Source organism: Limanda limanda, chromosome 2 (genome assembly GCF_963576545.1).
Source record: "Limanda limanda chromosome 2, fLimLim1.1, whole genome shotgun sequence".
Lineage (NCBI taxonomy): Eukaryota > Metazoa > Chordata > Actinopteri > Pleuronectiformes > Pleuronectidae > Limanda > Limanda limanda.
Window position 1 is genome coordinate 15,774,377 of NC_083637.1, and position 27,967 is coordinate 15,802,343.

Consider the following 27,967-nt stretch of genomic DNA (forward strand, 5'->3'; position numbering starts at 1 on the left):
ACAACAGATGACAAACATTTTCTCATTGTCCTTACCTGTGCTTCTTTTATTATTTGTTTGTGTGTTTTCTCAAGTGAAAAGAAACAAAGTACAGAATATTAGGGTCATTTTTAAGAAAAAACATTCTTGAGATTTCGGGAATAATGATGGAATATTACGAGAATAAAGTCTTCATTTATTGAGAAAATAGTCTTAATATAATGAGAATATATCTGTAATTAAAAGAGAAGATAATATTGGTGAAATATTACAAGAATAATTTTAACGAGAAAAGAGTTGTATTATTAGGTGAATAAAGTTGTTATTTAATGACAGAAAAATTTTCCAGTTCTAACATTGCAGTCAACAACTACCAAACATTTCCTTCCGCACAAAAGAGTAAAATTTTTCAAAGTTGTTGTGGTTCTTTCTTCAGAATAGACAAATTAAAACAGACAGTTTCAAGTCTCAAAGTTTCAAAGTCCTGATACTAACTGAAAATTTAGGCTTTTTTTTATTAATAAAATTAAAACTTTTTCTTTAGTGTTAAACTTTTTTCTCATAAAATAACAACTTTATTCCCAAAATCTCAAATTTTTTCCCCTTTAATCGACCCTGATAATGTTGTTAAACTCTCAATATGTCTCTATAGAGGCTCTGGCAGCTGTAAAATGAGATTTGACCTTGAGCTTTGCTTCAACATTCACTGCATTACTGGGTTGCAGGAGTAGAATTCAGATCAAACTGCACGCACCCAAATGCTCTGCCCTGTCATAGTGTTCCTCTGGATCTTTTTCGAGACAGTCAATACTCTTAAAATTCGAAATGTCAAGAATAAAGATCCTTTTTTAACACTGGTGCTATGTTGCCGACAGCATGACAGCATTGTATGAGAGAGAGAATGTAGAGCTGGCGACAGGAATAGGAGCAATCACGATCCAGAACTTCAGAAATGATCCCTATTTGCATAATTACATTTAAAAAACAATCTTGCGATGTGAAAGATTTTCCAAGGTCACGTATATTCTGACTGTATAGTCTGTATTCTCACAATACCTAAAGAGTGTTTAAATGTGGAGGAAAGAGGGACGACGAAACAGGGAAGCTCTCTCGAATGTGCTCAAATGGATCGAGAACATGGAATTGTGCCAGTAGAGAAAAAGCAAAAAAGAGAGTTTAAGTTCTCAAGTTTTCCGATGCTTCATAATCAGGAGGATTTATTCCTCATTATGTAAATGATTATGCAGATGTGTCCAGATGTCAGATAGTGTCTTCGTCCTGTTGAGTCTCATGTCTGCCGTGAAGTGACGGCTCAACAGCCCGTCTGGGCTTAGACTTTCTAAATGTTAGGAAATGTTTTATTCATTAGGGCGAACTGTCTCACTGACCTTAGGTTAGCAAAGACTTTTCTGCACCTGTGTCCCCGTTTGTGTGTCTGTGTGTGTGTGTACATGTGCTTGCTGGGGGCTTGTATATACTTGTGATTGTGCTGAACTGTGTTAGTGTGCAGTGTGTGTATGTGGTGACCCCATGTTGCGCAGTCACTTTTTTTTTGTTTTTTTGACATGTCAGCGTCTTCTGTTCCACCTCCCCCTGTATCCTGCTCCCTGTGGCGTGCACTGTGCTCCCCCTCATGGATTTGAACAGTGGATTGGCGTCACTGTGGTTGAACTCATCATGCCTGCGACCAATTCACTGATTCTGAATCCATAAGACCGGGGAGCAAGTCCACCGCCCTGGCATGGAACATGTCCGTGGTCTCGTAGAGATTTGGTCCCGTGCACATTTCTGTTTCTCTGTCATCTGTGTGGCAGAAAGGGAGTTGCCTCAGACACTGATTTAACAGCAGTTTAGCGCGGTTGACCCCTAATGGTTTGGATTAGGACTTGGTTTGGCTAATCTGATTTTAGATCTGTGTCTGTGGGCGGCTTGTTCCCAGAGCGCGTGACCTCTCACCTCTAACCTGTTTGACTCCGCCCCCCCCAGCCTGAGAACCTTCTATTGGCCAGTAAGCTGAAGGGGGCGGCGGTCAAGTTGGCTGACTTTGGGCTTGCTATCGAGGTGCAGGGGGACCAGCAGGCATGGTTCGGTGAGTATTCATCCATCCGTTGTTTTTTCAAGGTGAATCAGTTGGTCGATCAAGCAACCAACCAAATCAATCAATCATTCAGTTAGCGTTGTCAATGAGTTGCCCGCTCCCGCCCTTCCATTCCGCCTCTCCTCCCTCCCTCCATCTCACTCCTCCAGGTTTTGCCGGTACCCCGGGCTACTTGTCTCCAGAGGTTCTGAGGAAAGACCCATATGGGAAAGCAGTGGACATGTGGGCCTGTGGTAAATAACATTCAAATTCTCTCACTGCAACTGTTCGAATGAACTTGAGGCTGGAGCTAAAGCCTCAGCCTCAGGCTCTGTCTGATCTGTTTAGGTGTGTGAAGAGCCGTGGTCTGCACCCACACTGTAGCTTCATGTTGTCTCAGGTGTATTGTGCAGTGACTATTAGGGACGTATTTGTGTCTGTGCACTGCAGTGCTCTGATATTAGCTCTCTACATGTTGAACTTCCTGTCATTGTCGTTCAGGTGTGATTTTGTACATCCTGCTGGTGGGCTACCCTCCTTTCTGGGACGAGGATCAGCACCGTCTCTACCAACAAATTAAGGCCGGGGCCTATGATGTAAGTTATCATTTGCATATAGGGATATAGTTAAAGTGTTGGGGTTAACCTTTAATAACCTTTAAAATGATTTAAAATAATTCTTCCTCACTTTACTTCTCAAACGGCTCGGTAGTTTTCTCTAGTTTGCATTAATGAAGATTAGTGACAGGGAAACAAACAGTATTTCTGTACACTCTACCCACTGAAGTACAAGTACAGCACAGTTTTTCTTATACTGTACAAGATCATTTAGAATTTTGAATTCAGACCTACAGACATAGCCCTAATGCACACACTCAGTCATACACACAGGTTTATTTTGTCTCTTTCCTTCTGATAATGGTTGATAGTATTTTCTTTCCTAAGACTCAAATATGAATAAAATGTCAGATGAATCTTTATTTTGTGTATATCTATATTTTGACTATACTAATAAGTTTTGATACTCTGTGTTATTTATTTTTTTACAGTTCCCATCCCCAGAGTGGGACACTGTTACTCCTGATGCCAAAGATCTGATCAACAAGATGTTAACTATCAATCCCAGTAAACGCATCACTTCTGCGGAGGCTCTCAAACACCCTTGGATCTGCGTATGTGGAGCAAACACACCTTTTCACACACACACCTTTTCACACACACACCTTTTCACACACACACCAGTGTTAATTTTGGCAGCTATTTTTGATTTAGTCTTAGTCTTAGTCTTTTGACGAAAATGCACATTAGTTTTAGTCACATTTAGTCATTTTTATCCTTCTTAGTTTTAGTCTAGATTTAGTCTACGAAAACAAATGACATTTTAGTCTAGTTTTAGTCGACGAAAACGAATTACATTTTAGTCTAGTTTTAGTCACATTTAATAGCCACATTAAACTCCTTATCTTCCCTTCTCCGGCCCAGGCCCCCCCCCCCCCCCCCCCGTGTTGTGTCTACAACTGCATACTAGTCTAGCTTTCAGTACTTAGGTTGTCCATTAGATGTCCCTCCTATAGGTCTATAGCAGGGGTTGCCAACCTTTACTATCAAAAGAGCCATTTTGCCCCCTCTTCCACCAAATAAAATTTGTCTGGAGCCGCAAAACACATTTGATAACAAAGCTGATAAAATTTTATATAAAGTTATACAATACTAATCTGTAGATTATTGCATTTATGAAATTATAGAACAACAATAAAGAAAACATTTTATTTATTTTTACCTGTTACAACAAAGGGAAACACCAAATGCTTATGAAGAGGAGAAGAAAATACACAGGCAAGTGTAGGCCTACTTTGAAATAAATTAAACGCAGAACTATGTAGGGTTATTTGAGTCATCCCCATATTTGTGGGAAATGTATGAAATAAGAAGTACACTATTTTGAAATAAATAAAAACATATAGCTGCAGCCTATATATTTTAGTTGGCGTTGGCGAAATGTGAAAACAAAAAGTGAAAGCAGATCAGACCGGAGGAGGAAACTGAAGCTCGGTAGAAACCAGCATCTGCGGCGCTGATCTCAGAGCAGCTGAGACCAGAGAAACTCTGTGTTTTCACTGTTTCCATAGTTAAGAAGCAGGTGAGTCAGTGACCGGCCTGCTTCACGTGAACGAGCTCTGATCTCACTGTGTCTCTCTGAGCGAGTGCGCGGGGGCGGAGCCTCGGGGCCGGTGCACTGTCTGGCAGCACACACACACACACACACAGACACACACACTCGCCGCTCCGGGTACTTCATGACGGCCTGATACGATTATGTTTTTAAAAATTGTTGTGACTTAGTCGACCGCCAACATTTTCGTTTCGTCTCGTCTCGTTAACGAAAATTAAAATAGATTTCGTCATAGTTTTTATTTTCAAAGATCCATTTCGTTACGTCTTCGTCTCGTCTTAGTCATGGGAAAAGGGGCGTTAACGAATATTTTTCGTTATCGTTATCGTCAACGAAATTAACACTGACACACACCCTAAAATGTTCCTATATTAACAGATAATGAGACGGAGACTATTGTGGAGGATAGGAAACTATTATTCATGTATTTGTTATGTACTTTTTGTAGATGCAACACTATTCTTTGTAATATGATACTTATTAACTATGATGTGTATTTCTTATACCTGTTCGTTCTTATGACACATCACATATGTTAATTGACGGGGATTGTATATAAAATGGCGACTCGGAAACGACACCACGCCAAATTCAATCCTTAATTTGGACCATTTAATTGAGCGGATCTTCTCCTCTTTTCAAACCTCTGTGATATTTCATTGATCCAGCGCCAATCAAAATCGTTATTGTTGGTTTCACATATTTTTTGGCACATACAAACCCTAACAGCAATGCAGAAACTCACACACAGATTCAGATACACAAATAAAGATCTATACAGTAATAATAGTTAACCACTATTGTTGACCCACTGCTTAAATGTTTTATCATCTGACGTACATGATCACGTATGCACGTCCACACGTTCCTGCCATCCATTGTTTCCAATTCCTCCCTAATCCTCGAATCCCTTCATTTTGTCTCCGCAGCAACGGTCCACTGTGGCCTCCATGATGCACAGGCAGGAGACTGTGGAGTGCCTGAAGAAATTCAACGCCAGGAGGAAACTCAAGGTGAGACTTCTGGCAATCCTTCATGTTTTCTATTTATGTGCAAAAATTCCTCCAGCCAGCGTGCCCCCCCCTCTCTTTCTCTCTTCCCCCTTAACGTTACCTTAGAAACGATGAGTTGCTCTTTAAAACCTTCAAGTTCCTGTTTTGCTCCGCTCCACTTTCATGCTGCAACCTGATAATGGATCTTCCTTTTCATTCCTTTCTTCCTTCCTTTCTTCCTTCCTTGCATCATCATTACTTTCCTCTCTTTCCTATCTTCCTTCCCTCCTTCCTTTCATCATCATTACCCTCCTCTTCTTTCCTTCTCTTCTATCACGGCAGGGAGCCATATTGACCACTCTGCTGGTCACAAGAAACTTCTCAGGTATGTCTCTCTCAGTGTAGTGTCCAAGAACTGGTTTCACAAAACATAACCGAAAACATTCATCTTAAAAAGCAGGTGGTTGGAAATGTTACATTGGGGTTGGTTTGTATAGCTGCTCCATCTTCTAGTCTCGAGGAAACCCACTACAAGCTCTACTCAGTAAAATGTGCAGTTAATCTTTACCTTTTACTTTAACAATGTTACAGCACCTTCGATCAGTTTTCTGTTAGACAAAGACGATCTGGGCACAAATATGACTTTGGTAAAACAGAGTTATCCTCTTTATCTGTCTTCAGCTGTTGCTCTGTCGCTCAACCTCTGTCATACTTTTTTGCATGTATTTCCTTTGACCTATCTGTAATTTCTCGGGGCTTCCTCCCTTCATTCTACAGTACAGTGCATTCGTGCCTTTGTGTCTCTTTTTATTCATTATTTTCTTCCTTTTTTCAATTTTCTTTCCTTCTTTTGTTTGGAATGTGGTATCCATTTGAGGTAAGACTTTTGGGGATGGCAGGGAAATACTGTATGTGGGTTTGGTCCCAACCAATAAGTTGTATCTGTCTTTCTTCTGATGGCCAGTCTTATATGCATGCAGTTGAGGTGTTTGGTTTTCAAAAACCAGCGACATTGAAGCCTACACCTGCAAAAGCACCAGTATGAGAGCAGAATTAAATGTAGACACAGATGCAGCATGTATTTTGAAATGCAACCTAATGTTTGGATTCTCAGGAACAAAGCGGTTAATAGTGGTTAAGTGCATGTGTGTGCGTGCATCTGTTCATTTAAGAATGCTGTGTGCCAGTTTTCTGGATAAAGAAAGACTTTCCCTTTCATCACCTGCTAAATACACCCCTCCCTCACCATGTGAATAAATGCTCATCATCAACAACTTTGCATAGACGATGATACCGTCAAGAGCATCTGTTGCATTGCATCATGGACCTTGCAGTCGGACTTTGCACCTGGAGTTTGAGGATAAGCACAGTTGATGGAGATGCTTGCTGCATGTTAGTGAAGCCTCAGGCCTCAGGACTCAGTTTGTCGACTCTCATGCTGAAGTGACGTCTCTTTTTCTTTGCGTCCACAGCAGCCAAGAGTTTGCTCAACAAGAAAGCAGACGCCGTTAAGGTGAGTGGGTTTTACACAGTGGAGAAAATGCTTTGTTTCTTTCATTAGTCTGTTGGAACGAGCTGTATCAGAGGAGCACATGGATTATTATTATTATTATCATTCAGGGACAGTCACTCCAAGCAGTGATGGTTATTTCCTCAGCTTTATCTAACAGTTGTTTTGTGGCACAGCACATTGATTATATGCAAGCTACTATATTTCTGGAATCCTGTTGTACCCTATCATTATCTCTCTGTGTTGAAGGCTCCCGGCTGAAATTAGCACTTGAAGCAGTTTGTCGAGAGTTTTGTGAGACTGATTAATTCGGTGTTCCTGGTTTGCACTGAAGCTGGCAATTGGACCACGACATACGTTGTTTGAATCAGTGTCGCTGTGTGTGAGTTGAACTCAGACACACAGTTTGTCACCCTGCATAATTCAGTCCACGGAGTTTGAAAGGGGTCACGTGAATAAGGGGAAGTGAAAATCAAAACAAAATACATATCATGGGAATTAATGAAAACTGAAAGGGCACTTCTATGGTGGGAAGATACGTCTATTTGCCGTATTTTGTGAATATGCAAAAAATGTGCTGAATATAGAAGATACCATGTATATTACATTATTCTATATTATATTATATATTAGTTATTACCTTTTTGATTTCCTTTATTAATTTATATCAAGTAAACTGAAAACTTAGCTGGGTCCCTTGCCCAGAATGATTCAACTGTTATATTTTATATTTATATTTATAAATGATTGTTATAGTACAAATCTACTTTAATATGAATGGATGACAAAATAATGTTCTGAAAAGACCAAGGTTGGAGGAAGACCTGTTGTCATAGCTTCCTACATTATTCTTGATTTGATATTAAATAAATGTTTTCTGACTTGTTCCTTAAACGATCTGACATAGAGGTTGGTCAAAAATGAATTTAGATGGCCGTAGTCCCCCACGGTTACTAACAGCCTGTTTTATATAGCACAATTAGCTTTTTAATCAGGTCTGAGAAGTGTGTGTGAGTCATCTACCCCTCTCCACTGCCCCCCTGCAGGCCAACAACAAAGCCAACACAGTGACCAGTCCTAAAGACCCTGCCCCTGCACTGGTATACACACACACACACACACACACACACACACACAGACACACACACACACACACACACACACACACACACACACACACACACACACACACACACACACACACACACACCCTCGCCTACAGTCGCACCTGCATCAGCAACACATCCTCCCAACCTCACCCCCCACTGTCGCCCAGACCAGGTCCTGTCCTGTTTGATCCCAATCTGCTTGTTATCACATAAATTCCTCATCAGGTGTATAAAAATATTAAAAAAAAAAAAAATGAAAAGGCTATCCCGGAATGAAATAGTCTCTAAAAGCTTTTGTGAGTGCGCAGCATGTGTCGGTATTTGATTCTATGAAAGTTAACATATTCATTATTCAGATTGATGTGTTCTCCCATTCATCTGAATTAGCATAGGCTGCATGGGGCACACTTTGGATATGCTCCACCTTTATAATGTTAAAGCAGGATTTGAGATGATAGGAATGATAAATAAGTTTGGATTTGTAGCGTGGAGTAGTAGTGTCAGCCTGGATCGGTTGTTAGGGGCAACCTCTACCTCACCCCGACCCCACCCCACCCCGTCCCCCTTCTCCTCTGCAAGAATCCCTCCTGTCTCTTCACACACCTACATAAGCTCCTCCCACGTCATTACATGGTTTTTTTTTGCATGTGAAATTATAAAATTCCTCGACACAAGTCCGAGCATGAATGATGTGTTATTACGAGTTTGCTGTCCGTACATGGCTGGAGAGACGAAGCTTGTCTGCTTCTTTGGTTTTTGTGGTTTGGTCGTCACTCACTGGCTTACACGTGTTGTCTGATGACTGCTGGCTGCCGACGTCAGGTCACATGACTGCTGCGCTGCATGATTTCAGAGGCTTTCTGCCTCCCCATTTGCTGGCAAGATGATTATGCATGAACACAGGCACATGACATCTGTCTCTATCCTCTTTTCACTCTCCATTCTCTCAAACACACACACACACACACACACACACACGCACATACTGTAAAACACACACAGAGACATGCAGAGGTCTGATGGTATAATCTAGTGTAATCTGGCTGAGTGATTAGAAGGACTGAGCTGGTCATCAGGATCGATTCCACAAAAGCCCAGACATCTAATTACTCAGGCAGGACACTGGTGACGCTGATGAGAGAAAATCAGAGAAAGAAAAAATCTTTTAACAACAGTATCATGGAGGAAGGAAGATAAAAGTATGAAGAGGGAATAAAAAATTGGTGCAGGCAGATGAAGAAGGATTTAGTTTGTAGTTTATATCAGATCACATTACAATAGATTGATGAAAAGATACATATCTACATGTACAGTATAGGATAAATCAGCAATCATTCAGGTAGATAGATAGATAGATAGATAGAATGATAGATAGATAAATAGATAGACAGATAGATAGATAGATAGATAGATAGATAGATAGATAGATAGATAGATAGATAGATAGATAGATAGATAGATAGATAGATAGATAGATAGATAGATAGATAGATAGATAGATAGATAGATAGAGAGATAGAGAGATAGAGAGATAGAGAGATAGAGATAATTTATACTATTAAGATAAATAACTTAAGGGTTGTACCAGAATGTTTAAAAGTCTATAGATCTATATCAAAATAAGTGTTGCGTCACTTTCTTCAAATACTGAGAATACACAACCGCCCAACCAGTTTCAGTTCCATTTAAAAAAATGTTCCTTTTTTCTTTTTTTTTTACTTCTCTTTAGGAACCGCAGACAACTGTCATTCACAACCCTGTGGATGGAAACAAGGTAATACAACAAACCAAACTAAAGTTAATTTTTGTTACAGTTAGCTGCATTAATTAATATCAAAGCTGTGCACAGACTCTAAATATCAGTCAGCTGAACGTGTCTAATTTAATCTAGATCCACAATGCCTTTTCTGCCAAATCAATGAAACAGTTAAAAAAGAACCCTTCTCTTTTGCAATGTTAGAGAAAGTGAAAACAAATTCCTGGGTCCTTTCTTGATCCTTCCACCAAGTTGTGTGGTAATACCTCCAGAAGTTTTTGTGCAATCTTAGAAACGAACGGACAGGAGTGAAAACCTAATCTCCTCTGGCGGTATCTCCCTCCACCAATGGGAGCTCTTATCTTTTGTTGTTATATAATAGAACATTAATATCCTGTTCATCTGATGGCCTCTAGGGGATCAAGACCCTGACCATGTGATTCGAACATCCCATGGCCGAGCTCTCTTAGTATTCCAAAATTGGACTTTGCAAAAGAGCTTTTTTATCAGAAACTTTCAGCTCTGACTGATATTTCAAACATAAACTGTGATACATTATGATGACTGATAAACTGTAAACAAGGCGATGGTATTGGTTCGCACTCGTTCAGATATTTGATGAATGATCTAAATACACAAATACAAATGACTAACATATGCATGTCGTCTTCAGGAGTCCGTTGAGAGTGCAAACACCACCATAGAGGATGAAGATGTTAAAGGTAGGAAAACTTGTGTCTCTCTCATGTTGCGTTTCCACCAGTGACTTCTCACCTCGTCCAATCAGACTGGTCCCCTTGTTTTTCTTCACCCTGCTTTTTTAAACGCAGTTAAAATACACAGCTAATTAAATACCGCAGCCTCCCTCTGGCTGTCGGCTCTTCTCGCAGAACCAATCCGCCCTCCGCCCTCTTCTTTTATTGTCCTGTCCTCCCTCACATCCTCAGGTTTCTCCCGTTTTATCTCCCGAGGTTGATGCTGCGTGCTGTTCCCCCTTCTTTGTCTTACGCTCCCATCTTGTTTTTTCAGTTTTACTAAATCTCTCTTTTCTGTTTTCTTTCCCCCCTTTTTATGTTTTGTGCAAAAACATCAATCCCCCCCCCCCACACACACACACAATTTTTTATCGTGCCTTTGCACAAACATACACATGGATGCCTTGAATCAACCCGAATTTCTGTGACCCCCCCCCCCCCCGACAAGCAAACACACGCACACACACTTGACAGCTTTTCGTCTGGGCAGCTTAGTGAGTGGTATCTTGAGCTCTAAGAGCCGCTCCTCACAGATGTCTGACTCCAGACAGACCCCCACCTCCTCAGTTCAGAGTAAGTCCCTCCAGCGTGAGAGAGGTGCCACGTCTGAGTCAGCTGTCACTGGAGGAGAAAACTGTGACGAGCCTCAAATCCTGTTCTACTATAGTTTCAAATATTTGCCTCCTTTTGTTGCACTGACGACTTTTCTTACTCGTAAATTACCTGCTCCTATTTCCTCCTCTGTATTTGAAAAGAAGTTCTCAGGTCGTGTTTTCCCACTCCTCCCTTCTTTTGTTACCTTAACCCTGACTCACACAATAAGAGGCTGAGTCACATACACGCTCAGCACTGGAGTTTTTGTCTTTGATATATAATATCTTTAATAATTTAATGTCTTTTTGTTGCACAAATTATGTTATTTTTCTAACATCCCCCAGCCTGCACCAATAACACTAAAGGTAACTGTCACTATTACTTAGTTCAAACTGGTTTTGTAGAGAACACTTTTGCATCTATTTGTCTTTGTTTCTTTTGAGCTTTTTTTGGGTGAAAGAAATCGTGTCATCCTGCATTTTCCTGCCTGATATCACTATTAGTCATGGGAGGCTTTCTTGTTCTTATGTTACACAGACATGTATAAAAAAAGCTTTGAAATACTTTTTGGAGCGCCTTCCATTTCTAATAACTCCGAAATCCTGCTAAATCGTAGACTAGACCCCATCAGATTGTCTTTCTCTGAACTCAAACATACATTTGCCTGAAATACAGTAACGCTTAGCAAATGATTCACATCCATTTGTGTAGTTGTTGATGTTGTGTGATCTTGTTTTGTAGCTCGCAAACAGGAAATTATCAAAGTCACTGAGCAGTTGATCGAGTCTATCAACAACGGAGACTTTGAGGCCTACGCGTAAGCTTATTTTTCTTTTATTCTGGATTTATACAGTATAGCATCTACCTGAATACTGATTTTCTCACTTCCTTTGCTGATTCTGTTTTCTTTCTCTGGCTTTCACAGGAAGATATGTGATCCTGGACTGACTTCCTTCGAACCCGAGGCCTTGGGAAACCTGGTGGAGGGACATGACTTCCATCGCTTTTACTTTGAGAATGGTGAATCCAAAAAGCATCAATCTCGACTTTATCAAAACAATTTATAGTAGCATCATCAGAGCAGCAGATCACATTCTGCACAACAGATTAACTAAATGGCAGATTAGAAGTTCAGCAGACGCATTGAGTTTAGAAGTTATGTATCACAGCGTATGATATGTTATCCAGAGCTGTTGGGTTGTAACAGCTGTGGGTCACGGCTTGTTCCACAGGGTCAAATAGCGAGCTGGCTCTGCACCCAAACAAGATCCAGAAGTTGTGTTTTGTTTATTCAATTCAACTTGATGTTTCCCAGATGTGCTGTGAAAGAATTCCAAAGAACAGATTCACCAAATTAAGTGGCTTTGTTTGGCGAATTGTTCAGACTTTTCTGATTCATGAGTTGTTTGCTCTGAGTGGGAAAACTTCCTGTGTGAACCTCAGAGAAGAGAACTTGTTTCTTCAATGTCATTTACTGGAAAATAATCTGTGGCCCGGTCACTGAAAAACATGACAAAATGAAGTATAGTTACAGAAACCAGCATGCGTAGTAATAGCACTCAATTTGTTTAGTGAGGTTTTTGACCCACAACATAATGTGCAGGCAAATTATGAACAACATATTGTGAGAATATTCTTTATCAGTGGACAAGTGAGGTAAAGTTACACAAACATATGATGCACCGAGACTAACAACATTCGACATTTTAGCTTTTAATTAATTGGTAGGATAGCAATGATAGAAAAACAATACAGTCTATAGATCTCAATGTTTTTAAAACAAGAAAGGTCCCAAAAAAAGGGGTATTGAGCATGTTTGCATGAAAGAGAGTGTAAATTATTCATCGCTGTGCAGGGGCTAGATTGTTTGTTCTATATCAATAGTCAAGCGCATCAGTTTACAGCTCGTGTTTGCTGGTGCACTCCAAGGGCACGGCTGGGACTGTGGACCAACCCTAGAGCTGAAAAGCACTAATGAATAATGGCTGCTATAAATGGCAGAATGTACTCGGTCCCGATTAAAAATAGTTCAAATAAACCAGATATGTCCCAGAAACCTCAATCACTTGGCGAGCCTGCGCTTGTCCACTATCCAGCATCGACACACTGGAGACTTAAGCTCCTCTTGTTTTCATATCAGTAAGTAGATCTTCCAAAGTACGATGTGTGTTTTGTTTTTTGCACGAACATGCGGCTGATGTTTTGATTGACCTCTGTGTAATCGGTGTCTCATCTTGCAGCCCTGTCCAAAGGGAATAAGCCCGTGCACACCATCCTCTTGAATCCACATGTGCACCTTATCGGGGAGAACGCAGCGTGTATCGCCTACATCCGCCTGACCCAGTACATGGACGCCAGCGGCATGCCCCGCACCATGCAGTCTGAGGAGACCCGTGTGTGGCACCGCCGCGACGGCAAGTGGCAGAACATCCACTTCCACCGCTCTGGCTCCCCCAGCATCCCTTCCCAGTAAGAGACAGTAAGAAACACGCAGCAGCTCAGTCATTTCAGCTGACGTCAGTGCTACAGTGAGGTAGCAGGGTGACACACTTAAAGTGCGTTCCAGGGTCAGTGCATCATTAATGACTTTAAACTTCAACTCTAATGAAATGAGCTACTGCTTTCAGCTTTACTCTTTGATGTAGACCAACTGAGTGGTACGTAGGGCTCTTACGAATACAGATGGACAACAGATTGTTTCCACTTCCTCCCTGTGCATGAACATGGAGTCTGTACAGTTGTGATTGTTGTGTGGAGCCGCAGTATCGAGGTCTCATATAATAAAAATACATTAACCTGAAAAATTTACACTTGAACAAACATCATTGTAGTAAGATTTACTTAAAATGAAATAATCTTTGAGGAAAAGTTATTTGGTGTCACATTTGACCTTGACGGAAGAGGTGGGGTTAATTACCTATATTGCAGTCAACCACAAGAGGGCGATCAAGATGATTAGGGTTCACTTTAGGGCAGCTACCATGTCCTCCATCTTTATTTAAGATAAGATAAAACTTCATTGATCCGCACATCGGGGGAATTCACCTGTTACAGCAGCAGACATCTCAGCATGAGGTAGACAAGAGAATACAAATATAAAAAAGGCCTTTTGAATGTTTTCCACTGACTCATCTTAAAACAAGAACTTGGGAAGGTGTCTTAAATGTGGACTTGATATCTAATTCCCAGAAAGGCCACCACCCTGCAGAGCTTGGTATAGGTATGGTTGCTAAACTTAAGTGGAGTTCTTCAACTGAACAGTCTTTGTCCAAGGTGGAGTAGCCTTAATTCAGAGAATCAATAGTCATCAGTGAAAAAATTCCGTCTTTAATGAATCACAAAAACAAGCAGGATGAACTGGTCTTAATTATAACGGATGTGTCTTGATTTATGAGACAGACACTTCCTTGTCCTTGCAGTAAAAGTAGAGCTTGCCCAGGTAAATGCTGGATGACGTCATGCTTACAATTACCTGAAGTCCTTCACAAACAAATAAAATCATTAAAGCTGATGACCTACTTTCACAAGTTCAATTAAAGTGACAGGAGAGGAAGTGCGATGTCAGTAAAGCAGCAGCCGATTCACACTTCCTGAAAAGACAATGTGTGTGTTGGCCCTAGTTGTGTTTGTCACATTTTCAGTAACATGCACAGTGGTTTAGTATCAGGGCCTCTCGATGTTAGTAATCACAGCTGTGCTTTTCCTGCTGTGTCCCAATGTCGGCTGTCTGTCTGGTTTTGACCGACAGGATAAACATTTCCATTGCTCTGTGTAATCTCTCTGTATAGATTCACATTTATTTTCTCTCCCTTTTTTTGCAGTTAATGGAATATCAACATTTGGTCCAAAAAAACAAAATAAAAATCAGCAAATCAAGCCGGGCAGTGACAACCAACCCATGCCTGCACTCTGACCTTTTGACCCTCTTATAAGGATATAACATCGCACAGGACACTAAGTATTAATACATTTTACTGTTATGGCATTTTATTAATGGACATCATTCGAAACCACCACCCGGTGGCGGCACACTGTATTTGGACATTATGAAACAAGCATATTGAAAACATTTGTTTGTTTGTTTTTTAAGATGTTTTGGTATGCATTTTAAATATGAAATAGAGATGTTTAAAAATCTACTACTGTAACCTCTCCCAAAAATTAGTTCTTGTATTTTTACGTGTATTTATGTGTGTGCAATACAAAAAAAAAATCAGTTGGAAGATCAGAATGTTAAAATTGAGCTTGCTTTAGTTCTGGTGATGTATATACATTGTGATTGTTGATTAAAAACAAAAACAAAGATTGAAAATTGCTATTCTTGCTATCAGAGGAATTAAGAGTTTATGTAAAATCCAGTTTATGGGCTACATTTATGTTTGCTATGAGCTAAGTCATACTGTTTGAATTGTCAGATTTCAACCTATAATACTAATTTAAATGTAAAGAAAAGCAGAGCAGCTTCCACTTTGCATTGAGGTATGTTTGCCTTTATATCAGTGAAATAAGAAATAAGAGAATGTAGCATATATGTAATATATGAAAAATCCAAGACTATTGTGTAGTGCATGGGGGGGATATTGTGAGTAAGAGCATATGATACTATAATATCTTCTGTTCAATCTGTGAATCACTGACTTGTTTGTTTGCATTTGTTAATGTTGTGCATTAGTTCTTGTCCCAAATGTTTCTGATGTCCTCCAATATCATGGAACTGCTGTAAAAAGACAGTAACAGTTGACATCCAGCGTTAATATCAAATCCTCATATCTCAAGAGGAGGAAAAACTAGACTCCTGGTTGCAGAAGCATCCCTTATATTTTGTATAAAAATGAGAAGAAAACGAGCCCACTTTTCATAATGTCTGTGACCGTATTGTATGACTGTATGTAGGGTTTCTGTTGTTATTTTATTCTCGTCATTTTCCAGTGTGTTACTTTGCCAGTTGCACAGAGAAGGTGGGAGATGATGAAGACTGAGCGAAGGCACCACAGTCTCTACCTTCAGTCAGTGGAAGCGTCAGCCTGACTGTTGGCTCAGCAGGTCTGCGAGCGTGGTCTCACTGGTAGCGTATGCTGGGAGGACGGTGAAGGAGAGGAGTCAGATGGGACTGTTGGGAAGTCTTCCTCGACGGTCAGTGATTGGACGAGCCAGTTGTCCCCTCGCCGCTGCAGGACAACGCCTCGTCTTTGTCATCCTTACTGTTTGCTCTTTTCAATTGGTTTGTCTGTTCTTTTTTTTTTCAAGGGGGAAAATGTGATAAAACATTTCTTTTGACGAAAAGTATGATGTCAGTGCAATGCACCACTCCTTATATGGTGTGTACCTGTTGCCAGCACGGCAATGGTTGGCTTAACATGTTTATGAAATAAATAAATCAGCTAAAAGGTGTGATAATGAACACGTTTTTTACTGGTTTTGTGTTGATCGTCTGCTCTGTTGTAAGTTAACGATTTGAAAACAAAAATCCTTCAATTGGGATTTTAGTCCGAACAATATACTCTTTGCATAAACATACATGATAACATTTGTCCATTAGTCCAACAGGAATATATTGCTGCTTTCATGCAATTTAGCCCACTTTAAGTTTCATTAAATCACTTTAAACCTTAATTTGGACCTGTTATAGAGTAAAATGGGTAGGTTTGTAATTTCAGTCATTACAGTAATTATAATCTCAATAATAAACACAGAAACCCTTCAGCTAGACAAATACATTTTAGGAGTCAAGAACAAGGCCTGGATCATCGTTATATCTGTTGATCCTCTTGTTTTATTATTTTCTGATTTACTGATGACACCTTGTGGATAGTTTGTGACATATAGGACGTGCTTATCCCTAAGCACAAAAGTAAGTTTTTACTCCCCCTGCTGGTACAGAAAGGTTCAGTCCTAAATAAGTTCCTTGAGGATGTCTCTTACCCAAACCACGGTTGAACAGACAGTTTTTACATTTAAGACATCATCGTATCACATTAGCTCCCATGCCATCGCCTGACTTATTAAAGATTTGTGTGGACATTCATATATAAAAGCAGGTCATTTAAAAGGTTGGACAGAAACTCATCCAACGTGTAGAAGACAGACGTGTGCATGGATGACATGTCTATTGTCAACTGACAAGTCAATATATGCTATACACATACTGTGTGTTTTATGTTTGTAAAAAGTTTTGCCAATGAAACTATGTGAAGTGCACAGTCAGCTTATGTTTTTTAGCAAAGGAAAAAAAATAATTGTAGCCTACACAGATAAATCCACAAAACACACCACAATACATTTGTAGACTTTTATTCTCTATCAGCCATAGACACTGCAGCCGTTTTGTTTTTGTCTTTTTGATACAGTAATACATGCCCTTATAGATATTTATATGCATTGTATATGTCTATAACTGTCATCATCACAGAAAAGGGATGCTGATTCTTCAAATTAAAAGCATACCTGTCACAGTGAACTTCCACTAGTTTGCATTTTACATGTTTCTAAATCACAAAGTAAACGGTGATAGTGAAATAAATACATTACATGTAGATACATACAGTAGCGATACTCAGAGCTGTGATTAATGATAGATTTAAGCTCTCAACCTGCCTCATTACATGTAAGTCGGCGGTATCATCATCTGTTGGAGACTATCTTTGTGGCTACGATATACTGCACCTCATATCCTGTGCACAAAAAGCAAGGAGGTGTCTCCTCCCGACATTCAGGAGTGCAAATGCGGTTTGAAGAAAATAAACTTTTTTTTTTTCTTTGCTTAAACTGGCAAAAACCCGTTTACTCACACTCATTCTCACGCACACACGCACACAACTGCCAAACGCCTGGTGCAACACTTTCTAGTTCAAAAGATAAAATCTAACATAAAAGCAGAAACACATTAGTGCATCTGTTGTATCAGACTCTAAAACCACTTTCTTATTTACCTGTGGCAAATTCTGTGGTACCTCCCTGTAAAAAGAAGCTTCTAGTTGGCTGTCAAAGTAAAGATTAAACTTTATTAACTAGTAAGCTTAAAAAAATAAACTAAAATAATATTTAACTTGACACATGCAGGGACAAACTCAAAACATACAGGAGCTACGGTACATCCTCACTCACACATTCACCAGCAAAACGATATGAGTCAAGATCCAATCCCCACCCTGTCAAAAAAAATCGAATTACAAGCAGTCAAAGCTAGGATCATAATGACGGATGTTGATTAGTCATGCCTGCTCTACTTCACATGAGTGATTATTAATTCCTAGGCTACAGATGTCGGTAATGTCTAGATTATAGATAATATATAATTCCCAAAGACCGATTACACATAGCCGACACAAAACACAGCAGCAGCAGCAGCAGTTAAATTCAGTGTTGATACCACCTGACTCAAAGGTACAGCTAGTAAAGTGAGTGAAATATATATATTTGTTTCAGTTAGGAATATCTGAGAAACTCTGGGTGTGAGAGGCAGTGCTGTGTGAAATAATCGTCTTTCAGTCCGAGCACCGAGAGCAGTAGCAGTATTGAGCAGGAAAAGTGTTCTTCACCTTTGTGAGTTAGTAGATGTGAGATATATTTGACCGTTTTCTCTATTTTTTTTTGTTGCTCTACCACAGAATCAAAACAATAATTTCAGAGACAATTCAAACGTGGAAAGTAAAATTAATCTGGGGGGGAAAAAAACATAAAGGATTTCTTTGGTCACAAAAAGGCGAAAAACAACATCAGAACATGAAAGAAAACTCATGAATAACGTGACACCAGCCAGGGAAGAGAACTCCACATCGGGAACAGGACGTCTTCTTCCAGGACTTCAGTGGGAAGACTGTGGTAGCTTTGAGGAGCCAATGGTGCACACTGGGATTACAGTTGGCTAATGCATAGGATTAAGGGGGGTGGTGCTTGACAAAGCCAGGAAGTCATGGGGAAGGGGGAGCATTACACATTCCTCTATTCTTCCTCCTCCTCTTCATCATCATCAGTGTCCTCCTCGTCTTCTTCGTGGAAATTATGAAAGAGCTGGTGGAGATGCTCCTGGAGCACGCATAGTTTTGACCCTTTCCTGGGATGGTCCACTTGCTCGAGCAGGACCTGTTTGCGCCGCCCAGCTTCCTTCACCACCGTCCGTCTGAGGGTGCGACCTTTACGCATGTGAGCCCTAAAGATGGAGGAAAGAGGAAGTGGATACACACAGATGAAGACACTTCAACCGCAACAGAAGTGTACCTGTAGCCATGGCGAAAGAAACAGACTTTTCTACAGTTGTAAGAGAAACACAACACCCACAATCTATATTATGCTTTGTTAATCTAGCATGCAGTTCAAGTCCAACTCCAGAAATCTAAAAATTATGTTAAAAACACTTCAAATCAGGCATTGGACGAATTGTATCTTCTGCCCTGTGGTACATTCACAAGAACTACATATATCTGCCATCAACTGAAAATAAAAATAATAAAATAAAAAACCCTCAACATAAAGCGTATTAGATGTTGTATAACCTTAAACTATCAAACCAACTCCGGTGCTCCTCAGCATAGATTTTCCATGTTTTTGGACAACTACCCAAGGAATGAACACAATCTTTGACATATTTGCTCTGATGATGGTGTAGAGGGCTATCTGACATGCCCCCCCCCTAAGTGTTCAGCTGGGATGAGATCTGATGACTGGCCAACAGCATATGGTTTACAAAATCATTTTTTAGAGGTATTTTTGATTATTTCACCTCAGGATGAATATATTTTGGTATGTTAGTACTATATTCATTCAGTATTAGTAGATGGAATACCAGTAAACCTCAAAAATCCACAGCAAAGAAGTCACACGCACAACCAAAGAGGTGCGCTCCAGCACTCACACACCTCCTGACCACAGTTCCATCTTCTTTGACAGTCTCTCTCTCTACTACATGAGGGAGCTGTGTTCTGCTTGAACCATTTATATAACCTAGTGCCTGGTGGCATTAAAGGGAGAAAACAGTCATCACTTCATTTGGAATGATTTAGATGTGAAAACAAAAAACAAAGATTTGGTTCCTTCCCTGAAATGATTTTTGCACAAGCACTGTAGGTGATACACGACTAATCCCGTAAATTCTGCAAAGTCTAGGTTATAGAATAATTATATCGAGGTTACAAACCTGTTTGAAGTCATCTTGGGCTGTGGGGAGGTCAGATGCCAAAGATGGATCACCCTGGTGCGTCATTGTCCTTTCACCCTCCAACACCTTCGTTCTTTCCCCGAGACTGACCTTGCGACCCTCGGTCGACTCCTGCCTTGATGCTGAGAAACCCTCACATTCAGCAAATGTTACCTAGGTCAGAGGAAAAGGTTACTTATTATTTACTTGCCAGATGTTTTCTACTCCTGATATATATGGTTTGTCTCATATTTTCTGTTAAAAAATAGATTTTGATGACAAAGAACACACATAATATATAGGACACACACCTCTGTATGTTCTCCTTCACTCTTCAGTACTGTCCGCTTCACAACTTTGGAGTAACTGTCTCCCTCTGCTACACTGATGGACGTCTGCGGAGCTCCTTCCAACGTCACCTCCTCACGCTCCACGCCATCGGCAGAAATACACTTGCGGATAATTTTACGGGTTACCTGAAGAAGACGGGTAATTGAAAGGTAATTGTCTTTATATTTTGTGGCAAACCAATTTTGTCTGAGTTTCACCAAAGAGCCTTTGGTATTGCTGCACAATCACAAAGTTGCTTTATTAGGCTTTACCTTTTTGACAACAAGGTGCCCATGTTCGTCCTTGTACTGCTCCTCTGTCATTGACTGAGTGGGCAGGTCAGGCATTTCATCCGCCTGTGAGGAAAACATGATAAACAAAAATCAGCAATGCAATCTCAGATCAGTGTAATGTTAACCTGTTTAGTTCTCCACTTCAAAAACACAAAGCCAACGCACGTTACAGAAGAAATGGGACAAAAAACTTGCATATTAGGATGAAATTCAGTGAGAGAATCAGGACTTCTGGGGATACAGGAGACAAACTTGCATTCTCGGGGAGGAAAAAGTTGTCAAATAAAACAACTGCAGCATAAAACAGGTCCAGCCATGTATGCAAATCAAGTCGTTTCTTTCAAATCCTACATCTTCACATACATATCTTCTTTCCCCATTTTGAAAGGATGTTAGACAGTAAATTCATGAACTTGACGATAAAGACCTTGCTTGGTTAAAGTTGCACTCTGGATGCCACACTCTCCATGCTCAGTAAAAACACCATCAGTCATGCTAGATCGGATACCTGTATGACAACTCTTCTTCGCACTACTCTGGTGGTCAAAAATTCATCGTCTGAACTTTCGGACATTGATCCGAGCTCTGCAGTGACCTCCTGACCAAGCAACACAAACCCCGTTAACATTTAATGTATGACAATGTACGAATGCTATGTTGTCAGCAAAGTGGGCAGGAAGCAGACTGATATGGTGCACTTTCCATTGGGTTCGAGAATCTTACAATGAATTTTTCATGTCTTACATGGGAAAGTACAACATGGCAGTCTGTAGCTTGGCAAAATATTTGCAAAACACAGCATGCTTTTACTTAAGTAAATAATTTATGTGATTATTGCTGTAGCTTATGCAATTACTGTAAGTGATTAAGTGACAAAGCTGGTTACAAGCAGCAGAGTGACATGCTGAGTAAGCACAGGTTAAATCTGAAAAAGTAAAAGGGTTATAGGGAGTTTTAGGTCCAATCCATGTGGCCAGAGGGTTAGCAGTCATTTCTCTTTTCAGCAAATATTAAATTTTTATAAGCTCAGCTCCGGGGAAACTTGCAGGCTGGGACGTTTTACCAAATGACATCTTACCCTTGTCAGAGATTTATCAGTATCATCATATGCCCCTATTTCACAGACAGGGGGCGGTTGTGTAGCCTCACATAGGGTGAATTCGTCATCGGAAGCTTCTGAATAGTGTATTAATTCTTCACTCTCTTCGTATACACTCTGAAGAGGCTCATGGACAAAAGGAGCATCCTCGTAATCTTCGCTTCCAGAGGATAAAAGCTCTCCTCGATTCACCCTAGAATGGCTGACGAAATCCAGAGGGACCTCTTCACTTGGCTTAGATCTTGACTCAGGTTCATCGGGCTCGGTCTCTGAGAAATCCGACGTAGCTTGTTTGCACTCAAAGAATGGCTCTGGGTCATAGTATTCAAAGGTAGGGCAGTCTGCACCACCTTGCACAACGTCCGCATATCTGGGAGGCACGCAGGTATTGAAGGTTGCAGGAGAAGTGGTCTCTGAGTATCCAGGTGTAATGATATATTCCTCATCAGTACTCGATGAAGTCGTCTCTGCTTTAGGTTCCACTGAAGTGGGTTGAGAGGCAAAACATTCATAGTCTACTGCTGATTCATCTAAATACTGTCCACTGATCCTTGGACTATCCACTTCTGGAGATGTCTCTACGTTCCTTGAAGAGGAGAATGGGATCGATTCCTCAAAGCTAAAATGTCTTGCACACGTAACTGTCTCAGGTGTCAAATCAGAAAGAGACTGGGAGGAAACGTCTTCAGTCTGAACAGCTTCCACAGAGGACACCCCCCACGAAAACGGAAGTTGATACATACTCTGTGTTGATGGTTCTTTGGTCACATCCCATGAGAAATTATATGGTGTAGTTGATTCATGCTGTTCTTTTCCATGAATAACCTCAGTTGTAGAATCTTGCTCAACTTGAACAGCCAGATTGTTTTCAGGTATGTGAGAATGACAAGCTATTCTGGGCAAAGACACTGACGAAAATGTCTCAGAAGAATTTTCACCATATTTGTTTGAGTCGAATATGTCCAAAAGAAAACTTGATGGTTCTGTTGCGTCACAAAATCTTTGGGGAGATTCTGGGTTTGAATGTGACTTAGTAGAGGATGCAGGACCGTCTTTATCTCTAGCTAAACTTGCTGGTGCACTTGTCTCAAAGGTATTTGTTTGATCGGGAGCAGTTGGGACTAATTCAGGTTCATCTTGAGGGGATGTCTGGAAACGTGAGATCTCCTCGATGTTTGTGTGATAACTGTCATTTGTGAGCTGCATAACAGAAATCCTTCTTACGGTATCATCATCATCTGTAGGACATTGATCTTCAGGCAAAAGATCTTCAAACTTGTAACTTTGATCAACTGCAGGGCTCTCAGCGCTGGATTCTGACACAAGTGGGCTAAGTGCCTCTGGACTAAACTTCAGTTTCATCTCCTCCAGATCTGACAGTAGCTGATCAAGCTGAGGGGACCCAGACCCTGGTGGTGTTGGAGTGGATTCTGAGGACATGATGATTTTATCATGTGTACTGTCTTGGGCTATTAGACAGAGTGAGTCTGGGGTCACTGAGCTTGGTTCAGCTAAGCCACAGTCTTCACTTTGTGTGGGGAAAGTCATCTGTTCATCCTTTTCTTGTGGTGAGCTACTTTGATCAGTCAATGCAATTTCGGATTTCATTTCAAATAGGTCAAATGTACTTGGAATCTGCAATTCTAGTTTTTGAGTGGGAAGTGTGTCTGAATCATATGCCAAGGGTGGCAGCTCGTTTGGAAAGACCTGACTCTGTCCTACATCAACATTTTTTTCTTGATCTGAAAGATCGGTCTTGAAAGAAGCTGCTGATACCTGCAAGAAATGATACAATGGAGTGGGGACAAATATAAACAAATATGATTTGGAAATTTTGGTGATATAAGGTGGAATGATTCAAATGAAACATGCACTTGTCAAGGACAAGCACTTGTTTTAGATGAAGAATTTCGTCATTGTGTCTCAATGAGGAAATTTACTTGCAGCCCACCGACCACACATCATTTAATATGCATTAATGACTGATAAAGATGAGACAAATCATAATTTTTTTTAAATTCATGATAATACTGTCACATGTTTGGAGATATTGCACTGAGGGCATCAGTGGCAAGGCAATATCAGTTTACAATGATTAAAGCAGAATGCAGATGAATTAGGTGGAAATCGGGATTTGGTATCACAGGAAAGTGGACAAGGATAATTTTTTTATTCTTTCAAATAAATGGTTGCTGTCCTGTTATAATGCAAGAGCAAGAAGCACTGCTTCTGGCTTTTATCACTGTCACAGTGAGTTTTGTCACTGTCACACTATTATTTTCTGTTCTGCTGCAAGCCTGTCCCTTATTTAGAAAAGTGAATAATTTTGTAATTAGAGTTGATTTTCAGATTTCTTCAGTAAAATTCTTCAAAAAATTGTATATTTTGTCAAAAAAAAATTGAAAAAAAAAATACAAAATACAATCAACACAAACAACCATTGGTGTTGTGTCTCCTGCCAAAAAATGCATCGGACAATAAAACCCAACAGTCGGAGACATCGTCTAGCTACAGACATGCAAAACATTACAGGCACCTATGGAGTAATATGTATGTGATCAGTTTATAGGTTTGTTGTAACAGTCGGAGCCTGTGTGTTACAAACAAGAAAGGAAATGTAACAGACAGCGCATGCCTCTAGCTGTAGATCTAAACGGGAGCCTATAACGTATTGCAATTACAGTAGAGGTAAGGCACATAGAGAAAATGTAATCAAGGCATTGAAATCCCCCGTTGCTTGAAGCAGTGCTCTAAAGGCATCACTAAGAACACTGGTTAACTGGCTATAGGCGCAGCATATGAGAACATTCCATGGCCGGGCAAGAAGCTTTCTGTATTTAATATTGGGTCACTGAAGTTTCCATTAGTTGTGCTTCACTGAGAGATCATCCATTTGACTCCAATGTATACATGCCACAGCAAGACAGTGAAGCCTTTGTGCATTATTAATAAAAGGTTTAAGAAAGTTCTACATTCACACTATAAGTATCGCCATATTCATTACTTTTGAAAGCCACACCGCAATCAGTGCTGAGCAAGGCCTTGTGCTGTCTTACCGACACCATGGAACTTTTGCTCTCGTCCTCACTCATGGGTTTTTCTTTGCATGTTCTTGGAAATCAAATCTTGGATGGGTTGTTGCCTTAAATTGTGATTCAGGGTCCGTCCATTTAAGTTTTCTTCGTTTCACTGATTCTCTCTTTACATGAGTGTTTTCATTGAAATCCTCCTCAAGCCAGACAGCATGATGAAATCCAGATTTTTGCTCTACAGATGGAATGTGACTCAACTCAAAACTAAAATGGCTAATACTTTGTGAAGTTACCTGATCTAATCTAAGTTGTTTGTTGTCCGGGGAGGAGACCTGATAAAAAAAAAAGACTGGTCATCTGTGTGTTAAGATGTAAGTATGGGTCCTGTGTAAGCTTATTCAGAGTGGGATAGTGAGGAATCCTGCAATGAGTCTGTTGTGCTGCTGTCAAAATGACATGGTGTGGCCTGGCTATGTGGATCCCCCATGCTGACTACTACATCTTCAAATGAGTTTTGATCGGAAGCCTTTTCAGACAAATTATCAGCAACCTCTTCAGAATAATTATTCTTATCACCGGCACATTTCTCTTCATAGACTGGATCAACCTCGTGTTCCATTGAAGTCCCAGAGAGTTGCTTAGATGTAATCTTATTGTCTTCAGAAATAGTGGCATCAGGGTCACTTTGCCCACATGGCAGCTGGTTTAATACTTCATCTACTCCTCCTATTGATTCTGGAAATTGGGGTGGAAAAGGTCCTAACTCAGACAAATGCACGTGACTACAGGGTTTGCAGTCGAACTGAGGAACGTGAGATTCAGGAGAAAGGGCAGATAACTCAGCATATGAGGAATATGATTCTGGAGAAGGTGGTCTCATATAATTGAAATGGGAAGGACTCTGATTATCCAACTGTAATGTTTCAGGTGACTGTGGTATATATTCTGAAGATGAAGGACTCTCAATTCTTTCAAATTCCTCTGCTTGCTCTCGAGGACTTGTGGATGTTGTGTCAGCTGAAATTCTATCATCTCTTTTGTCTTCTGATTTATGTGTTAGCCTTGAAATGTTGTCTGCAATTGTGGTGGCAAACATGGCAGTTTGTGTTGGTGGTGTAAAATTGACAAAACATGACTGTGTTTTTAGGGAAGATTTGATTAAACATATCTCACCACAAGAACATTTTCCCTTATACAAAGGATCATGTAAATGTGACATTAAGTTGATGAATGAAGGCTTTTGTCCAACCCGGCATTCTTTAATTAATGGCTTGGCGTTTAATGACATGGATTCAGATAAAACAAGTTTGTTTTGGTTGAGGTTTCTCTCTGGCTTTTGTACTGATGACGAGAGTTCAGCAGAAAATGTGATCCCAGGGGACAAACTATGCTCTTTAGTTGAAGCTACAGATTCCGGTGAGGTCACAGCTATGATTGTGATACTGGGTTCACTCCCTAAAGTCAATGAATCCGGGGAATCGGCTCTGTCTTCGTCAAACAATTCCTCAAGACAGAACGTGTAGTACTCAACATCTGACAATGTTGAAAGAGGGGACATTGGTCTGTCTTCAGAGTACTTTAAGTAATAGTTACAATGTTGATTATTCATATGTGCAAATTTAAATCCCAGAGACAAACAGTGCTCTTCAGGTGAAGCTACAGATTCTGGTGAGGATGCTCTAAAGTCTGATAACCAGCTCTGCAAGAGTGAAAAGTCAAAGTCAGAAGAGACAGACTCTGGGGACAATGCCCTGCTGCAAAATAACCTATCAATTTCAAAGTCTGATAAAACTGACTGTGGTGACTCTGGTCTGATCTCGTCAAACAGGGCTTCCAGACACAAACCAGTATCACCCCAGTCTGAAAGTATTGAATCTGGTGTATACGACCTGTGCCTCAACAGTTCCGCATCATAAGCGAAATAAGGACATCTGAACTGAGGAACAGGCGAGTCAGGAGAGAGGGGCCTAAGTTCACTTTGAGATTCAACTGACTCTGGAGACTCTGGTCTTAACTCGTCAATCCAATGGTCTATGGAGAACTCTTTATCTGATGGTAATGAGGGAAGGTAAGAGGGTCTCACTTCTAATGATTTGATGTTGCACAAATCATGAGCTTGGTTTTCTTGTGTTTTTCCCCCCACAATGTCTGCATATGTAAGAGGTTTTCGAGCAAACAGTGGCAGAGAGGAGGTCAGGGCCATATTTGTGATACTGGGTTCACTCCCTAAAGTCAACGAATCCGGAGAATCTGCTCTGTTGTCGTCAAACAATTCCTCAAGACAGAACGTGGAGTACTCAACATCTGACAATGCTGAAAGAGGGGATATGGGTCTGTCTTCAGAGTACTTTAAGTAATAGTTACAATGTTGATTATTCATTTGTGCAAATTTAAATCCCAGAGACAAACAGTGCTCTTCAGTTGAAGCTACAGATTCTGGTGAGGATGCTCTAAAGTCTGATAACCAGCTCTGCAAGAGTGAAAAGTCAAAATCAGAAGACACAAACTCTGGGGACAACGCCCTGCTGCTAAATAACCTATCAATTTCAAAGTCTGATAAAACTGACTGTGGTGACTCTGGTCTGGTCTGGTCAAACAGGGCTTCCAGACACAAACCAGTATCACCCCAGTCTGAAAGTACTGAATCTGGTGTATACGACCTGTGCCTCAACAGTTCCACATCACTACTGAAATATTGAGATCTGAACTGAGGAACAGGTGAGTCAGGAGAGAGGGGCCGAAGTTCACTTTGAGATACCACTGACTCTGGAGACTCTGGTCTTAACTCGTCAATCCAATGGTCTATGGAGAAGAAAGTTAACTCCTCGTTTGGTGACATAGACGGAAGGTAAAAAGACCTTAAGTCAAATGTTTCGATGCTGCATGAAGCTCGGTTTTCTTGTTTGTAGCCCTGCACAACATCTGCATATGTAGGAAGTCTTCCAGCAGACTGTGACAGAGAGGTCCCAGCTATGTGTGTGATACTGGGTTCACTCCCTAAAGTCAACGAATCCGGGGAATCTGCTCTGTTGTCGTCAAACAATTCCTCAAGACAGAACGTGGAGTACTCAACATCTGACAATGCTGAAAGAGGGGATTTGGGTCTGTCTTCAGAGTACTGTAAGTAATAGTTACA

The 27,967-nt window shown here is 40.5% G+C and overlaps 2 protein-coding genes across 3 annotated transcripts in view; one reads left to right on the top strand and one right to left on the bottom strand.

Moving 5' to 3' along the window:
• Positions 1 to 15,039, top strand: part of camk2d2 (calcium/calmodulin-dependent protein kinase (CaM kinase) II delta 2) — a 37,261-nt gene extending 22,222 nt beyond the window's left edge. The window contains exons 7-20 of one of the 2 annotated variants that reach the window (XM_061092051.1): positions 1,966 to 2,068; positions 2,227 to 2,310; positions 2,558 to 2,652; positions 3,105 to 3,227; positions 5,158 to 5,241; positions 5,563 to 5,605; positions 6,693 to 6,733; positions 7,777 to 7,830; positions 9,569 to 9,613; positions 10,269 to 10,317; positions 11,686 to 11,761; positions 11,870 to 11,964; positions 13,185 to 13,413; positions 14,766 to 15,039. In XM_061092051.1, coding sequence (XP_060948034.1) covers positions 1,966 to 2,068; positions 2,227 to 2,310; positions 2,558 to 2,652; positions 3,105 to 3,227; positions 5,158 to 5,241; positions 5,563 to 5,605; positions 6,693 to 6,733; positions 7,777 to 7,830; positions 9,569 to 9,613; positions 10,269 to 10,317; positions 11,686 to 11,761; positions 11,870 to 11,964; positions 13,185 to 13,413; positions 14,766 to 14,769 — 1,125 coding nt within the window. In that variant the 3' untranslated portion in view covers positions 14,770 to 15,039. Of the gene's footprint in view, positions 1 to 1,965; positions 2,069 to 2,226; positions 2,311 to 2,557; positions 2,653 to 3,104; positions 3,228 to 5,157; positions 5,242 to 5,562; positions 5,606 to 6,692; positions 6,734 to 7,776; positions 7,831 to 9,568; positions 9,614 to 10,268; positions 10,318 to 11,685; positions 11,762 to 11,869; positions 11,965 to 13,184; positions 13,418 to 14,765 lie in introns of those variants that run through there. The other variant, XM_061092060.1, reaches the window with a different exon arrangement.
• A 3,846-nt stretch (positions 15,040 to 18,885) lies between these two features.
• LOC133017516 (ankyrin-2-like) overlaps positions 18,886 to 27,967 on the bottom strand; it is a 62,513-nt gene continuing 53,431 nt past the window's right edge. Inside the window, exons 48-54 of the mRNA XM_061083626.1 lie at positions 21,779 to 23,575; positions 21,209 to 21,298; positions 20,680 to 20,763; positions 20,389 to 20,553; positions 20,078 to 20,251; positions 19,800 to 19,891; positions 18,886 to 19,093 (exon numbers count right to left, since the gene is read on the bottom strand). Coding sequence (XP_060939609.1) covers positions 18,886 to 19,093; positions 19,800 to 19,891; positions 20,078 to 20,251; positions 20,389 to 20,553; positions 20,680 to 20,763; positions 21,209 to 21,298; positions 21,779 to 23,575 — 2,610 coding nt within the window. The remainder of the gene's footprint in view (positions 19,094 to 19,799; positions 19,892 to 20,077; positions 20,252 to 20,388; positions 20,554 to 20,679; positions 20,764 to 21,208; positions 21,299 to 21,778; positions 23,576 to 27,967) is intronic.